Genomic DNA, 18,310 nt, shown 5'->3' with positions numbered 1-18,310 from the left:
CCGAAGCTCTCTTACCTAATGGATGTCAGTAAAGTGATACTTATAAAATGTCAAAGCCCAAATCAATTTGCAAAAACTAAGCACTTACCCACTACAGGCTTGATGTGGCAGTAAAAGAGCTCAAGATTATGTCCTTCACAGAGAACTGAAGCTGTGCTCAGCATGGATTCAGTGGTGTTTCAGTAGATTCCGATATTGACAGCTTTTCAGAGCGTCAAACTCTCGCGCAGATGCACATAATTAATTGTGTCCTGTCGTCGTTCTGTCAGATAATACAAGAGTTCAACCAGCAGTTGTTCATGCAAGAGAATCCCGTCTTTCACAAAGCACTCGACTTCCAGTTCCAGCCCAGTGAATGTGACACGGTAAGACTCGCATAGCTGCACAAACATCCACTGTGCTGTAGACGTACCTACACATGCAGCCTTGTGCTATTGTGTTTAAATGTGTGGGATTGTTTGTATATGAACCAGTTCACAGCAGGACAGCCACCACGTCTCTTTTCGCTGTGTCTCAAACGCGGACACGTGCACGGACGCTCCTGCACATATATAATCAGCCTCTTGTGTTTCCTCATTTGGGCTTTTTCCTCCTCCCACTTTTTCTGCGCCCTCCGATGTAGTGTTTTAAATGTGCGGCCGTAGCCTGGGGCTCATCTCAATCAGCTCTATCATCGAAACAGAATTCAGTTAGCTTTGTTCTTATGGTTTTAGAGCATTGCGATGACACATCTGAGCCAGAGAGCCAGGCTTGCCAAACTGAATATCAGAGAGCCAAAGCTCTGATCTTTCTTATCCTCTAGAGAGCAGTTTCGGTCTTTTGTTTCTAGCCTTTGGAGATGTCTTTATGTTAACAATTCAAGATGGATCTGTTCAGTTAACTAGTGTCTGGTGACAGCATGATACAAACATGAATCGGCTCTGTGTTCTAATTTTAATGCAAAATATTTTGCATCCACTGGGAAATTTCTATCGTCCTAGTCCTAGATCTCTTATCTTGGTCTCTCTTTTTATTTACTTAAGCTAATCTAAAAGTCTTTTTCCAAATTCAACTGGCTGCTGAACGTTTAATATATTTGAGATTTTTTTGTCAGATGATCAGGGTCTGTGTGATCATAATGGAGCAGTGGGAATCATGCTGTCTCCTCCAGGGGAATGTTAAGTATTTCTGGCTAAAAAAGTAAATTTCTCTCACTGGACACTGCTCCTAATTCCTCTCTAGACTAGCATCCTTTTCTCCTGTGTCTGAGTCATATTGTGCTCTCTTGTTTCTCTCCCTCTCTTTCTCCTCTCTTGACGTCTTCTGACGGTTTCTCTTTCCCTCTTTGATCTTTTCCCCCCTCTCTTCTGCTCTTCTAACATTTTTCCATGTAACAATGTAATATTCCTTCCTTGTGTCTTCCTGTTCCTGTTCGACCTTTGCTAACACTTTTCCCTATCCTTTTTTTTCCATTAACCCCTCCTTGTACTTGTGTGTCTGTGTGCTTGCGCCGCTGCTCTCGGGTGCCTGCCCGTCTGTACGTTTGTGCGCCAGACTCTGAGCTCGGTGCAGCAGTTGGTGGACATTGAGCCGTCGCCCGTCAGTGCCATGAGAATGACCCTGGCACAGGTAGTCTTAACCGTTGTTAGCATTTCCATCTCTTGCTCTCAACACAAACCATCACTCATTTGCTCCACTCACACCGTCACATATAGTGTCTGTCCTGGTAACACTAGCCTGAACATGAACTGTAGGAAACCTGTAGTGTTACCGTAGAGAGCTTAGCTGAGGCTGTGATTGATGTTTCTGCATGCATGTAATATATACAGTAAATCACAATATGTCTGTTTGCACACTACAAAGAAGCTTAAAGGCTGATGTCAAAATGACATGTTGTTTGTTATTTTGCATCTGGTACATTGCATGATTCTCTGGTGTGTTGTCAGAATCAAAGTAAGATGAATAGATGATCTTACTTATTGAAAATAGATGAGAAATCCTGGTTCTTAGTCTGCAGCACTGAACTCACGCGCTGCAATACCTTCTAAAATCAAGTAATTTAAAATCAGGTCCTCAAGGAGAAAATCCAATAAATGCACCGTCTCCCAGTTTACTGAAACTCTAAAACAGTGTTGATATATGTTAATGTATGTACTCTATATTTAGTAAGATACAGAAAGAAGTGTCTTGTTTTCATGATCTAACTAAGAGTGTGGAAGGGAGTCAACTAGACTAACCTTTACACATCAGCCTTCCCAGCGAGTGGTGTGGGCCCACCCTCTTCTTAAAGAGAGAGTGGAGCAGCCGTTACAGCGAGTCTGTCAACACAAGAGCTTTTTACACACGGGGCTTCCAGCATTAGCGCATAAATATTAGCGGATGGGATGAATGTATGAAAGCAAGACTCACAAGCGATACAACCCAGTCTTAATATGATATCGTCTTAACAGTTGCTAACAGACCTTACAAATGATTGGTTTTAACCATGGCTCTTCCATTTGTGGTTAAGGGATGATGTTGTTGATTTCGTTAAATAGAGGTTAGGACCTCCACCATGGACATGATCTGTTTCTTTTGAGGTCCCCTTTTTAAAATTATAGTAGTCCTTGATAAAGACCATCAGAGTGTCCATATGTCGATTGGCCACATGAGTGTGATGTGTTTTTTCTTAATGTAACCAACTAATAGTCATGTAAATGTAAAGAACAGCAGCGGTTTCATTTTTATTTTTTAAACCATGACAAAGTCATTATCTCTTTGCCCTACCCATCTACAGCTGTAGAGGTTGCCATTGGATACACACCCATAGCCTTCGCTATTAGGGAGTAAGTAGCAAAGGCTATTAAAGCTAATTCTTTACGAGAGCTCTTACCCTTTGCATTTTCAGCTTACTCAATGATAATGAAACACAAGAGCCATATTTGCTGTATTACTGAATACCACTGTTTTGACCGTGGCTTCTCATCACTGTAACAATGTCATGTTGGTGAGCGGTGCAGTCACACCAGGTGATTCATCAGATGTTGTAACCCTGTCGCCGTTATGTCATTTGTTCAGACATCACCACTTTATCATCGCCGTCCTGCCCCTCAGTTTGTGTGGTTTTTGTTTGCTCATTTGTAGTGTGTCATGGGATTAAAATACAGTCATTGGAGACAGAATGGCTGCCTGTTTGATGGTTTTGTCTGTCTTTTTGTATCATGTGTGTTTTGTTGGTTAGATGTTGTGTTCATCCTCAAAATTAAATACCAAAATTAAGCCTCATGCTGAAGTCAGAATGCCAGTAAATGTCCAAGTCCGTCCATATAGATTGGACATATAGTGGACTATAGACTACCACCCGATATGGAAGCTTCTGGCTGGACAGTCACAAAACATCCACTTTATAGGTAACAGTATTTGCCAACTGAGTTTGCCATTTACTGAAAAACTTTTATGAATGATGACTCATTCTGCACTCAGGGGCTGTACCAATTTCACATCCAGGGAAATGCTTAGTCAAACGTCCACATCTCTCCTTCCCTTTTGTATCCCTCATCATCTCCAGCCTGCTCAGGCCACCGGAGTGGACCAATCACAGCAGACTGGACTTTCCAAAGAAAGCTCTGTAGTTAAAGGCAGTTGGTAAATCTGAGGAAACAAACAGCACTCCGTTGACCCTTTCATGAGGACTCTGAAATGAACCAAACTCTATAAAATAGAGTATGTTGGCTGTAGAGTACTGAACACTGAAACTTAATCTAATTGGATTTTGGATATAGACATTCCATTCTGGTTTACAAGCAGATGTTTACTTGTACACACATATTTGTCTTGGCTTTTCAGCATAACATTGTTTTTTTTCATTTATGCACATAAAAAGCACAAGTCGTATATTTCCATCCATCAGGAAACGCTGCTGTCTGCTCTAATGCACCTTGTGCAGACACCGCGGAGTCTTGGGCTCCTACTGCTTTTAAAAATGCATTAAAACAACTTACGTAGCGTAATACAGGTGCTGTTCAACGTGATAAATTATATTAGACAAGACAACGGTATGTCTGCTCACGCTGTAGAAAGAGATCTTTTTTTAGAAAACAATGGGAGACGATGACTTGTGTGAAATTATGCATTCGAACATAGAGTGGTTGCTTCTCACTGCTACAAAACCACCACCACATATCACCTCCTTCCATATTATGATAGGGACAATGAGGGACATTTAGGGGATGTCCAATGTCCAATGGTCCACAATGGGTTTTAAACTCAAATTAGCACTAGTATTAGTCTAATAATACATTTGTTCTATACAGTATTCGAAATGACTGTTTCTAATGGTTTACAATTATGACCTTCACTTAATAAATAAATATTTGACACCGGCACATGGTGGCCCACCTGAAATGGCGCCAATAACTTTTGCAGACCGTCAAGATGCAAATTAGTAAAGCTCTTTGCTCGACATGCCATTTTCCAGCCACTGTTCTAATTTAGTTTTCTGCCTCCCTGCCTCTACTCCCTACAATTCTACCGTGCCCGAATGTAATTAAGCTGTAAATCTCCCATGTAATACTCTTTGTTTCACACCTATACTTAGCCAAATTTATGCCCTGTTGTTACTGAATCAGCACATAATTAATAGATATGATGTGCATGAAAAGGTTCAATTAAAATATTGCGTACTTTAGTCCGGCTAACACACTTTTATCATCAGATTACTGGAGCGCCAGCTTTGCAGGTCTGTGAACTCAAAGCTGTGTCTCTGAACGTCTGTGGTGCTCAGTTCATGTTTTTTTTTTTTTTGGTTGTCTGTTGTCAGAACAGATGTCATGCTTTGCTTTTCATTTTGATAATTTTTGATGGGCAACTGATAGAATTACCAGCATGTACAAAAGCTAGGGACACTGCTGAGTATAAAACAGAGATAGAGTCTGGGTTTCTGTACAAACTGCGAAGCCCTTTGAGGCAAATGTGTGACTTGTGATGCTGGGTGATATACACCGATCAGCCACAACATTAATACACACTGACAGGTGAAGTAAATATCATTGACCATCTTGTGACAACTCAGTGTTCTGCTGGGTAACTTTTGGATCTAGCATTTGTGTGTTACTCAGTGTACCATGTACCACTCACCTAGACCAGTCCAGGCACCCCCATCCCATAGCAAAGACACTCCTTGATAGCAGCAGCCATCCCAAACAACATGAAAAACAACACAAGACGTTGACCTGGCCTCCAAGTTCACTAGATACCAAACTGATCAAGTATCTGTGGGATGAACTGGAACAACCCTGATCCATAGAGGCCCCTCCCCTCAACCCATAGGACCCAAAGACGCCCACTAACAACATCCTGTCATCAGACGCCAACAGGACGCCCTTAGAAGACCCATGTCCATTCTCTGATGAGTTAGAACTGGTTTGGAGGCAGAAGCCTCGAAATGAACCAAAGCAGAACCTCTTCTAAGCTGAATTAATACACCTCTTACTTTCCGTAATGTAAGTCAAGATTAATGTTTGTAAAAAGGGTCTGTGGGGATCAAATCAGTAACAGTCAAAGTAATGTAAGCAATTTTTGGTGTAATTTATGAAGAATTTTGAAAAAGTGCATTCATGTGACATTCCAACTCTCATAAAGAAGTTTATTGAGAAGGTTTTAATGGTCTTTTTGTAGTAATGTTTAAAATTACGATTATGTTGCTGGTAAGTGGTTTAGCTGAGAGACAGATTCAATACATTAGTCTCGGAAGAAGAAGAAGAAAAAGAAAAGCCACATGTTTACAATTGAAGTGAATTTCATTGGAAAGCCAAGCAGAATGTTTAGCGAGCCTGCATATTTTCTTTTATATGTAAAAAAAAAAAAAAAAAGAAGAAAAAAGTCACATGGTCTGTTGCCATGCATCTCCTATTCTCCCACTTCGTAGTACACACAAATGCACGCTCACACACTCCTAGTCCTCCACATGTGGTTTTAATAGCAGCATTTGTTCAGCGAGGATAACAATAGAGCTTTGCAACACACACCGTATTAATTATGTGAGAAGGAAACAATTTCTCTCACACGCTTTCTTTAGTTTAATTAACAGCCTCACACACCTTGAGCTGTTACCGCTGTCAATGTACCTGTGTATGTGTGTTTACCCTGGTGTGCGCGTGTGTCCTTGTCCACATTAGAGTCGTCAGCTGGAGTCGGAGACGGGGACGACGGAGGAGCACAGTCTGAACAAGGAGGCCAGGAAATGGGCAACCAGGGTGGCCAGAGAGCACAAGAACATCATTCACTATAAGAGAGTAGGAGGCACACACACGCGCGCATACCTTTGTCACATAAAGCTATTTTGGAAATGTAATACGATGATTTGATTATGTTGAAGCGCACACACGCCCGGTTTCTAATCAGATCGTGTGTTTTCGTCAGTCTCTGGAGGAGTGTGAGAGCCACGGCTTGCCTCCCACGGAGCAGGGAAGACTAGATCTGGAGCTGAAGATTGAAGACACCAAAGAAAACATCCGCAAAGCTGAGGTCTGTGTCTCAGATTGTCAACATTGACTGTCTGTGTTTAAACTCAAACCCTCTCTGTGTGAAGTTTGCGCAGTCCGTCTGTTTACGTGGGTTTCCTCGTTTGTTTTTCCTCTCATTCCAAAGACGTGCAACGTCAGGTGAATTGTAAAAGCTGAAATGTGTGAATGTGACAAACCCGTCGGCTCTTCCTGTGCAGCATATGTGCTGCCAAGGCCAGACTCCAGCCTCCTGTAGAGGATATAAAGATAAATATCATTAGATTTATCTCCAACAAACTAGACAGCGCACTGTGTAGACATTTGGTCTGAAAAATAGGTGCACAAATTCTGTAACATAAATAGTAGAAAACATTCCATAGATAGAGAGGGAAAAGTTAAGGCGATAAGTTTCTCATTTCATTAGTATTAATGAGCTGTTTGTGAAGCCTTCTTTTCATTGTTTCACTGTCTTTGGGGACGTTTTATTCTCTAAAATATACACTGTAAAATCACAGGTACACGTTGACGCAAAATCATACGTCACAACAACATGCATTTCGTGAACTCGCTTCCTGAGTGCAGCATTAGCCTGGCAAATAAGGTACTGCTACCTGCTGCCCCATCTCAGGGCTGAGTGGCTACTTATTTTCATTATTTGAATGCATATGGAAGCAGTTTGCTTTTAGTCCACTAATCAGCATACATTTAACCAACCTCATTCACCCTTCCATTTTCCTGCATTGTCATAGATAGATATATGGTGTCGTGTAGAGGGTGGTGGTCATTGTTCTTAATGGACCGGAGTTTCTTCAAGGTCCTCAGTGGCATCTACCCCTACCTGAAGCACCTCTACACACTCCCTGTTAATGGGACCTCTGAAACTCTTATGTCCTTGGTTTTAGCTGTATCGATCCTCATTTGAACTCTGAGCCATAATGTTTATTTAATGTTTAAAATGTAGATGCTCATTATGGTCGATGGTTCCGATTCTAAACCATCCACTCTAACAGTAGGCTTTCTCCTTAAACTTCGTTCTCTAACTCCAAACTCCTCCGTCTTCCACTTCTTATCTGCCTCTTTCTCATCGCTTTTCCTTCTGCACTCCTCAGCCACTTGCCGAGATATGTATCATTTATGTATTGATTCCCACAGATTCAGCCTGTCACACAGTGAATGAGAACACTGCATCATCCACTCCTATCTCCTTCTACTCAAGTCTGTCTCTTGACTCACTCCTGAAAGTCCCAACAATTCTGCTCTGTCTCTTTCTCAGCCCCTCTGCGCCTGCAACTGCCTCTATGCCTCCGCACCGCATTTCTAATCTGGCTTTCTTGTATTTGGCACCCCCTGCTGGCAGGTTTTCTCAAAGAAATAAAACATACTGTGTGTTGGACCATAGAAAGCAAATATGATTTAACAACTATTAGTAGCTTGTGATGTCATTTTCTACAAAACTTAAAGGGCTTTCAACGCAAAACGTGAACATGTCACCACATCACCGTTTCCTTACCTCACCCGTTCCCTCCCTCCCCCTCATATCTGTTTCATGTCTTCTATTCTTTGCTCTTGTACTCCAGCACTGCCTTGACTAAGACGATGAATATTTTACGAGCTCATCTGATACAAATGTCCTCAACGCAGAGCTCTTATCACAGAATTGCAAAGGGAGTGAAAGCCGCACTAAAGACTTGATGTAGATTTGGTTACACCTTTAAATGGATAGTGATCTCACCACCATTAAGCACCTTCTAGTAGCTATATCAGCATGTTTTGAGAAAATTAAGTCAAAGCCAAAATTAGTACAGTAAGTACAGTAGTTAAAAAGTCTATACAGCGGAAGTCAGTCTGTGGATTTAAAGATATTTCTATGGCACTTTTGATGACAGTTTGGTTTCATAGGACGCTTAAAAAATCTGCTAAAGCAAATACTGACTAAAAGTCGTCTTTCCATATCTGCCCGTCCTCATTTACAGTTTATTTTCCTGATTTGCTTTTGACAGCGTCTTAGGTTGGTGTTCATTTGTTTTGTGAACTCAAAACGAGCAAGACAAGATATAAAACAGTGTAAATGATTCATAGCCTTAAATCTATTTTGCAGTGTTTAGTAGTGCAGACCTCAGTCTAAAGAAGAATCCCCTCGGCCTTTAAATGGGATCAATAAATACAGAGTTATGTATTCTCCGCCTTACAGATGCTGGTCTGATTTTACGGTTTCTGCCTGAGTACGCGATAAAAGACTCGGGAAACAAGGGACTGTGCATGTCTCTTTCTGAAATGACTCGTACTGCAAGAAAATGTCACGGCGTGATTGAGGCTGCGATGAAAGAGAAGCCAAAATTTCCATAACACGATATTAAGTCTGCTGCAAAGATTTGTATGTAGATTATATATTATGATACTCTCCCCCAGGCTGCCTTACAGCTCCACTGGAGCTTTGAAAAGCTAAAATCAAGAGAAAAACTATTACACGGGAAAAAAAAAAGCAGTTTTATTCCTACTGAGTCAGTTTTAGCTTTAACAAGATGATTTAAGTATCAGAGTGATAATATATATAGAGAGAGAGAGAGCAGAACATTGTGACAATACAATGTTCTGCTCTGTGGATGTGGAGGTTACTTAGACATGTACCATCCGCCTAGACCAGACCAGGCACCCCCACCCCATAGCAATGACACTCCTCAATGGCAGCAGTCACCCCCAGCAGGATGCAGCCCGACACAGACACACACATAAAAACAGTTTAGGAACAACTGCTGGGAAACTTTAGGATCTAGCATTTGTGTAAACGCTATTCAATATGTAAAAACAGCGCAAGGTGTTGACCTGGCCTCCAAACTCACTACATCAGTATGATGCACTGAAACAAGCCTGATCCCCAGAGGCCCCTCCCCTCAGCCCATAAGACCCCCACTAACAGCGCCCTGTTTTCAGACACCACAGGACACCCTCAGAAAAGCCTGTGTCCATTGTCACGACTGTTTAGGATTCAGAAATGATTTGACCACACAGAATATTGCTCCTGCAAAACAAACCTAAGCATTTAGATTATGAGCATTTTCTGCAGATTTCCTCTTTCCACAAAGCTAAGAAGAGGATGAGAGCGAGACGAGGCAGCAGTCGAAAGAAAGAGGCTGTTTTTCCATACTGAGCTGTTCTCAGACTGACTCCAGACAATCTGGTCTCATTTACACATGGCATCCAGAAGAGAGCCGATCGTGCTTTCACACACATTTCACCACAAAAAAAAACTAAGCTAATACGATCTGGAAATTTGACTTAAAGTATAAAGTATTTTGTGGCTTTTTGTCATCTTTTGAGTGCAACCTAGTAGCAGCCCTTTTTACGGGGCGTTAAAAATCTGAATGCTTTCAGTCTGCTGCAATAGATTTCTTTGTACATAAGGTGGTCCCATCATACTGAATAATTCAATATCATTCACAGACAGCTGAATATTCTCCCTCCAGTGTCTCTCCGCCTCTCCGTCTTTCCATCTATTTTTTTCTGTCTTTCTCCTGTCAGTTCTGGCTGTATTGATTACAGCTGCTCAACTGGAAAAATCTGACTAAGTTTGTGGTGTCTACCTACCAGCGATGTGTACGCACACCGCTGGCTGCTTGTTAATGATGTACTGCTTCCAGTTGTTTTAAGGATCGCTTACTTTTACGTGCAGTGAAAAAATACACTTGCAGTATTTTAACTTTTCTTCTTTTTATATTGGTTGTGGTCAGCAGAAGAAGTTGAAGCCAGTGTGATTCTCTAGTATTTCTGGGGCACTTCTCACAAAAAAGACTAACAGCATAGGCAGTTAAAAGGCTCAGGGCCTTATTGATCAGAGTCTGTTAGGGCGTCTTGACAGCGTGTCTGTCTGTTTGACTCCACACCTCTGTGGAGTAGAGCCATAAGCTATCAATCTGCTCCGTCAGCATCAATGAGGAAGGAAAGAGCAGGTAATGAAAGAGAAAAGTGGTGAAAACGCTGAGAGATGGCAAAAAAAAAAGGATCAGAGAGGAAAGAGGGAGCTGAGCGAGACAGATTGAATGGAAATCTCAGGGGTTTCCAGACTGGTGGTTGTAGCCTCATCATATCGCCTCATTAGCAAAGAACACAGCACATCCAAGTGTCCGCAGCTCATTAAAATAAAGTGCCAGCTACTTTTGAAGATTTGTTGTTTAGAGGCCCGTGTGACAAAGCTTTACCACATTTTTGGCTGTGAATTCAGTTCATATGTGTCAGTGATTGGTGCTCCTGCAGCCGAATGCCAAGAGAGAGTTGCTTATGTTTGCTCTGGTGTTCGGGTTCATTTAAATTCCATCTTTCTGCATGAGTTCAAAAACTATTTGTATAAAAACCTATTGTTTATGAGGGATGGAGCTCATCTGGGTGCTTTGTGTATATAGAGGCGCTCACTCAGGTCCAATTATTCTGTCTGTGTTTGTATTGTTTCGGCATCATAGTGGAAATAAAACAAATGCGTTACATTTATTTGTAAGGTATAAAGGGATTTTCTTCATCCCATCTCAGGGAAAAAATCAGTCAAGACGCATAAAGAGCAAAAAAAAGTGGCAGAAGGAAGCTCCGTGGGCCAATCCCTTGCGTTTTTAACATTTCTGAACCCCTCTCTCTCCAAAGACAATAAAGTTGAAAGCTGAAGCTCGGCTGGACCTTCTGCGGCAAGTGGGCGTTGCCGTGGACACCTGGCTGAAGAGCGCCATGAACCAGGTGTGTCTCCTTCTCTGCCTAGTTTGACGCAGATGAGTATGTGTTCGTGTTTGAAATGTGCGTATAAACCCGCCACTCTCTCTGTTGCATGCTGTAGGTGATGGAGGAGTTGGAGAATGAACGTTGGGCCAACTACACTTCCCACGATCCCTCACTGTCGGTGAGACACTTCCCCTCACTGTGCTTACGTTGCTGCTTTCTAGCCAAGCTATCGGACCCAAACATGTTGTCACAAAAACACAACATTATACACCGCACATCCTAATGTTGCTACAACTACATTCAAATCTGCTGACGACGGCTAATGCATAAACACAGTTTCAGACTTGGCTGGGAAGTACAAGTCACACACCTACAAGGCAAAACAGAAGAATAACCCCCCCACCCCCCTCACGGATAGCTGTTTGTGTTGCACGTTTGTGTTTTTATCTACTCATCAGATCACTGAACTGTTTGTGCCGCAGCAACTGTTGTTTTAGTTTTTTTTTTCTCGCACTAACCACACACTGCACACAGTTCAGACCTTTCACGAAACAATTTTACACATCACCTCGACGCCTCATAACCGTAGACCTTCAATTCCTTATGTTTTCATTGCAACTGAAAACCACCGAGCTAGACTCGTCCTCCTGACAGATCACTTCCAGGATGATGCAACATTCACAATAACTGACCCTCGGCCCTGCTGCCTAATCATCTATCACACCAGTTACAGGCTCTTAAAAGGCCCCGCTGTCCCCCTGGAATACTGATGCAGTCCTCACGCTGCTTGCAGTTTTTATTTCCTGACCCTTGGCTTTCATGGCGCGATTCACTGAGTCTAGATCTTTTTCGCCGCCTCATCGCGTTTATGAGTGCGCGGTACATACTGTATGCATGTCAAGGCTAAAGAGGTGAACCCTAGGTAGTATTACACCCTCATCTCCCTCATTACTTGTGGCATTAGATCCCCATTAACCCTCTTTGCTTTCTTGCTAAGAGTCAGATGAGAAGATCAGTCTTTACTCTGCAGACATTAGTGATCAGGATTTCCACAGTAAATAGCGTACCTGAGGTCACGTTAGTTATGGGTATTTATGTGCATTATTTGCATTTTTTGTTTTCGGTCTCTTCATTAGGTACACAGAGAGTCATGTGCATGTGCATGACTAGGAGAGTAATGCCACATGGGACTTTGTGAGCAGACACATGTGTGTGTCTGTCTGTCAGCCGGCCTAAAGATAGTCAATCTGCTCCATTGGAATCACTTGACATTCTGCTCACATGATATTGCAGCTCGCAGCTACCGCCAGAGAGGAAGAGAGGGGGATGCTCGGTGTGAGAAGGAGAGGAGGAGGGATAGAGGAGGAGGTAAATAGAAAGAAGCGGGGATGATGTAGCAGGAGCTGCGCAGCGAAAGACGGAGGGGCAGGGAGACAATTACTGAAGAAGGATAGAATCAGCTGGAAAAAGAAGGGGTGGTGCGATGTAGAGGGGAGGGAGAGGTGAGGAGAGAGCAGCATCTGAGTGATAATGCTGAAGTAAAATTGGATGCTGGGGTGAGAGTGACGGGTGGTGGCATAACTGTACGATACTGTAAGGCTGCACAATACTGGAAGAAATACACATCTTCACCTGCAAGTTGTCAGAAATTGCATGATTTATTTATTTTATTTTTTTTTCATGAGATTTTCTGCGTTCAAGTCCGTTTCAGGCCTTTCTGGGTGGAGTTCACATGTACTCCAGTGTCCTCCCACCTCCAAAGACATGCTCGTTAGGTTAATTGGTGATTCTGAAATTGCCCTTAGGTGTGAGTGTGAGTGCAAATTGTTTGTCTGTATGTTGTGGGATAGGTTCCAGCAACCCCCGCGTAGTAGGAGATGAGATGAGATGTTCGTGTTCTTTCAGCTGCTCTTTCATTTTTAACTTTGCTGCCAACTCCATCGGGTCTGAGTGTCATTAAAAGATCAGACCAGGAGGCACATTCACTGTTCAAGCACAAGACGGGAGGTCAACAGTCTATGATTTTCTTCCAAATCCACTGGAGCCTTAAGAGACTGGCAACAAGAAAGAAAGATCACTCTTATTATGAGGAACGTGCATCGGATGAAATGAATAGACAGGGAGAAGGAAAGGAAAACTGGAGGGGGGATTGTTAACAGCAGCTTGCAGACTGGGGAGAGGTCAAAAAGTCACCAACGGCAACAGAAAGAAGAAAGGATGAATGGATTGTGAATAATTACGTGCAGAGGAGGGCACTGAAAAAACCATGAGAGCAGGGAGCAGGCACTTCCTTCGGCCATTTCTCCACTCCACTCAACTTTATTAATACGGGTATGAAATACAGCGAGCCCCGAACTCTCCAGTCTCTCAGGCAGCCACCGCCTTCATTACAATATCACTTTCACAGTTATTACCTTCAGGACCAATAAAACCTGCCACTGGTCTGCATCCTATCTGTATTGGTGCGCGCGCTGAGACGTGGGGACATTTTATTGGGTTATTACGGAAATACATAGTGGTCATTTCACTTCAGGGATGGAATGGATTTGGCCCCCAAACTATGCAGTATACTCTAGAATCCATGCAGTAAAGTAGATAAGAGTGATGTAACACAATAAACATCCGGTGGCCTTGCCTCAAAATATTGAACTGGAAGTTGTTCTCTAACACCTTGAATCGAATTCTCTTCACCGTGTAACGTATATCATGGTCATGTCCAGAATCTCCACCCTTTTACTGTGTAAACTCTGTCCCTGCACGAATAACAGTGCAGATTGATTTGTTATGTCTAGGGGGAACTAAGCCTTGTGGTTATTCCGGATTCTAACAGGTCACAACAGTTTTGTTCCTACTGTGAGTGCACAAATCCTCTAGCTTTAACACCACATTATTACTTAGATTCAGACTGAATAGTCTCAGCTACTATTGAACTAAACCACAGGCATTCAGATGAAACCATCTAAAACTGCTAATCCCTTCACTTCCTCCGTAGTGTGACCAGTTCATTTGAACTGCAACTTCAAAGACACATTCATGTGGGACTTGCGTTAAATTATTAAAAGAGGATGTGATGTGGGACATTGCACTCGGGGGCACAGCTTAAATTACTTTCTGCACAATCGACAGGTGAAAGATCAAACATATTTGTTGTGTTTTCAGTCGTATTTATCACATAATACCTCTAGACACACACCATGGGTTGCGTTTCTCGAGAAAATAGCTTCTCATATCCAAGAGACCGAGTTAGAGAGATTAACTCATATACAAAACACACGTCTGTTTTGTTCTGCGGCGGTGTCGAGTTTACCGTGTCAACAGAAATCTGATGACTAAACACAATGGCTTAGGAGTCGACAAACACACATACACAATCGCGCTCCCTATTGTTCCCCGGCCGGGTCGGTTAGATGTGTGTGATGGATCTTTCTACTAGGTAGATCACATGGCGTCCACGCTAGCCAGTGAAATTCATGTTGGACAAAAGAGGGAGGGTCTGCATCATATGAAACATTAGTCCCTCTGCACCTGTCTCTAAAAGCGACAGTACACCACACTGAGCTGGACGTGGAAGCAGAGACAGGAACAAAAGTCAAGTTGTCCTCAGTATAGATTGAGGAGAAGAGGAAGGAAAAGGTAACAGGTGTTAAATGACAGTTTGTACCAGACTGTTTTTATAGTTTTTATTCATTTCTCTATTCGATCTGCAAGAACATTTATTACTGTTTTGCTTTAAAGGTGAGTGGAGATTCTGTTCGGCGTCCTTGTACTTATCAGCCGTTCTGACTTTATCTGGCTGTGGCTCTGTTTGTGTGTTAAAGGGCACAGTGGATTTGGAGCGCGAGGAAGGCGAAGAGTGTGAAGAGAATATGGAAGTTTTCGACGACAGCAGCTCCAGTCCTTCGGGAACCCTCCGCAACTACCCGCTGACCTGCAAAGTCCTGTACTCGTACAAGGTATGAAGCGCACACACGCTTAAACCCTGCAGTTACATGATCACACACCTACATGCGTGATAGGAACATCTACAGCACACGGTTTCATCGTGTACACAGTCATGTGCAGAAGGAGAAGACGAGGAAATGTCGGTGTGACACCGTTCATAGCGTTTTAAAATAAATCATTCATAAAGAAGTTTTGTGTCTCCACAGGCCTCTCAGCCGGACGAGTTAACTATTGATGAACAGGAGATGTTGGAGGTCATTGAGGATGGAGACATGGAGGACTGGGTCAAGGTGCCTGTAGAGATATATAGACACTAATCAATCAGTCATGTAACTTTTTTTAAAATTTTTTTATGGACTTATGTGCTTCTGCCATTCATTTTATGTTCATTTGTGTCCCAGGCACGCAATAAGACAGGTCAGGTGGGCTACGTCCCAGAGAAATACCTACAGTTCCCCACCTCCAACAGCCTACTGAGCATGCTCCAGTCTCTGGCTACGCTGGACGCTCGGTCCCACACCTCGTCCAACTCAACGGAGCCGGAGCTGCACTCTGGCTTTATCAACGGAGACACAAATAGTAAGTAGCCTAATCACAACAGTAAATCACCAGTGTAAATGAGCATTTTTCTATTTTTAAAATGTGTACAGAAGAAATTACAAAAGAGAAGGCAATATTTGATGATTGATTAGTCGTTCATTACTCATTTGTTTATCTAGCAATAAAATAAAACATGAGTGGCTGACACTGCAGTGATGTGAGAGAATGATTGAGAGTGGAGCTTTACCGTGGCCTTTAATTCTGGTTTGGTCTTTCAACAAACCAGTGTTGACAGTCCACATGCAGCCAGCATTGAAGACAAAATCCTTAGGTCCACGACTTAATTCAAAAGTAAATTAACTTTAGAAATTCATGACAGGCTTTAAAAAAGGTTGGAGATACTTTATCTCTGAGAAATGTTGAGCCACACCTATATGGTTCACAAAGCATTAATGGCTCCAGGGAGAAACCTACATTATCTGTGCATGAATGGTCTAACACACTTTCAATGCATAACAGAAAAGGTCTAGAAATAAGCACTGACTGGTCATTTTGGGATCTAGTTGCTGTAGTCATATTCAGTCTTTATCCTTCCTTCCTGAACTCAGTTTTTCTTCTACTGCCATTGCTCCGTCTGCTCCACCTGAACACTTGGCGAAGAAATCCTGTCACCTAATTATTGTTGCAGTTACGTCTTTCTGTCGTCTCCATATCTTCCTCCCTCCAGCTGTGTGCCCCGGTATCTCTATGATAATGAGGGCCAAGCAGAGAAGGAACAACACGTCCCCGAAAATAATTATTCTTTACGAGTGACACTTTACAGCGTTCTCCTCGCCTTTGTCGTCCTGTCTTTCCGCAGTGGTGTACGTCCGCGCACTTTACGATTACGAGGGCCAGGCCGATGAGGAGCTCTCCTTTAACGAGGGAGCTGTGATCCGCCTGCTGAGCCGCGACACTCAGACGGACGACGGCTTCTGGGAGGGCGAGCTGAACGGACGGGTGGGCGTCTTCCCCTCCGTGCTTGTAGAGGATCTAACTGAGAATGGGGAGACCAGGGGAGGAGGGCCGGGTGACACACAGGTATGCCAACACCTGCACACACACACAGGAATAAATCTCACATAAAACGCGCAATCACAAATGTTGAGGAGGGCGCATCAGGCATCAGCAGCCTTAGACGTGTGTGGAAGCAGATTTAAAATGGTGACACGCTCTTACTTAGGTAGCACTCCGGAGCTGAGCTAGACATTTGGCCTTATCAGTCTTTCCTCAGGGCAGAAATGCCAAGGATTGAGTGTAGTGCCACTTTATACCCCTGCTCCCCTCCCTTCCTGCCTGCTGTGCAGTCCGTCTATCAGCAGGGCAGAGTTCACAAACAGTGGATCAGAACTGCCGTGTTCCTGCAGGAGTCTGATAAAAAAAACCCGGAACGGCAATCACAGAAAGAAGTTCTTATCTGGGGTACTGAGTGCTGCTCTATTAGAGGTCCAGCAACAGGAAGGATACAGCCTCTCCCTTCCTATGAGCCTGTAGACATAACACGCAACACAACAACTTTTAACGTCGCTTAACCGTTATGTGGTGAAGATTGGTTTCCTGGTCATCCTTGTTGATTCTTTGGAAATGGTCAAGTTGTTTGTACTATAATAATGACATAAACACAAGGCTTCTATTAAGAACATACTTCTTTCTTACCAGCTTGTTGGGGCTTTGCTTTAGAACTTGAAAATGTAAAGTATTCTTGCTAAATCTTTCCCTATCCAAAGCATCCATCGGTGGTGGCATCCTTGCACCCACCTTCTTTCTTTTCTAAGAAGTCCCCTCCATCATTTATCAGAATCAGGATCGGGAAAAAAATTTATTTATCCCTGAAGGGCAGTTAGGAGGGCGAAGAGTGGCACATAAAATAAGAGCAAGAGAATAAGATAACAAAAGAATAAAAATTGCAAAAGTGGGCAAAAAAAACAACAAGAAAAAACAAACAAACAGCATATTATGTATAATGGCAGGCCTGCTGCCATCACTATACTACTAAGAGTATTATAAGATGCCTTAGATTACTCTTAGGTCACTGAGAATATGCAGAGAGGCAGCCACTTTGGAGCAGTGGAAGGCTTTGTTGGATCCTTCCTCGGCTGGGAGCCCTGTAGGTGGTGGTTATTTAGCATGAGTTGGGGGCTTGTAGAAATAAGACACTGCTGGGAGTCGAACCTGTTTACTAGACAGGTGCTTTAACCAACTAAGCTAAGGATCAGAGATGGCCGTGTGTGTCGTGAACGCACCACATCCTGATTTATACATGGCATTGCTTCATTAGATTAGACTTAACTTTGTTGTCATTACAAATGTACAGGTACAGGGCAAGAAAATGCAGTTTAGCATTGAAGCAGAAGTGCAATAAGCAGTAAGTGTATGTAGCATAATTATAATGGTATATACGTGGTTGGTACAGGTTGTTTTTATGGTACATGGACACTATTTACAGATGAAAACCTATGTACTGGGGAGATTAGTGTGTAAAATATACACAATGATGGACTGAGATACTATGATGGATACAGATGGATTTGTGGGTTACATCAGGAACTATAACATAATTTACACCAGAGGAAATTGCAGATGATAAATTCTAGTAAATTTAATAAAAATCACTAGTAATTTTAACT

General features: G+C 42.7%; 1 protein-coding gene across 2 annotated transcripts in view; it reads left to right on the top strand.

The window, feature by feature from the left end:
- LOC125013218 (F-BAR and double SH3 domains protein 2-like) overlaps nt 1-18,310 on the top strand; it is a 55,756-nt gene that overhangs the window by 31,985 nt on the left and 5,461 nt on the right. The window contains exons 10-19 of one of the 2 annotated variants that reach the window (XM_047593678.1): nt 270-365; nt 1,534-1,608; nt 6,135-6,251; nt 6,379-6,483; nt 11,091-11,180; nt 11,278-11,340; nt 14,981-15,115; nt 15,311-15,394; nt 15,506-15,683; nt 16,504-16,724. In XM_047593678.1, coding sequence (XP_047449634.1) covers nt 270-365; nt 1,534-1,608; nt 6,135-6,251; nt 6,379-6,483; nt 11,091-11,180; nt 11,278-11,340; nt 14,981-15,115; nt 15,311-15,394; nt 15,506-15,683; nt 16,504-16,724 — 1,164 coding nt within the window. The remainder of the gene's footprint in view (nt 1-269; nt 366-1,533; nt 1,609-6,134; nt 6,252-6,378; nt 6,484-11,090; nt 11,181-11,277; nt 11,341-14,980; nt 15,116-15,310; nt 15,395-15,505; nt 15,684-16,503; nt 16,725-18,310) is intronic. The other variant, XM_047593679.1, reaches the window with a different exon arrangement.

This window comes from Mugil cephalus, chromosome 9 (assembly GCF_022458985.1).
Source record: "Mugil cephalus isolate CIBA_MC_2020 chromosome 9, CIBA_Mcephalus_1.1, whole genome shotgun sequence".
In the NCBI taxonomy this organism is placed as follows: Eukaryota; Metazoa; Chordata; class Actinopteri; order Mugiliformes; family Mugilidae; genus Mugil; species Mugil cephalus.
The sequence above is the reverse complement of the archived record's forward strand: the minus strand, read 5'-3'. Positions and strand labels throughout refer to the sequence as shown.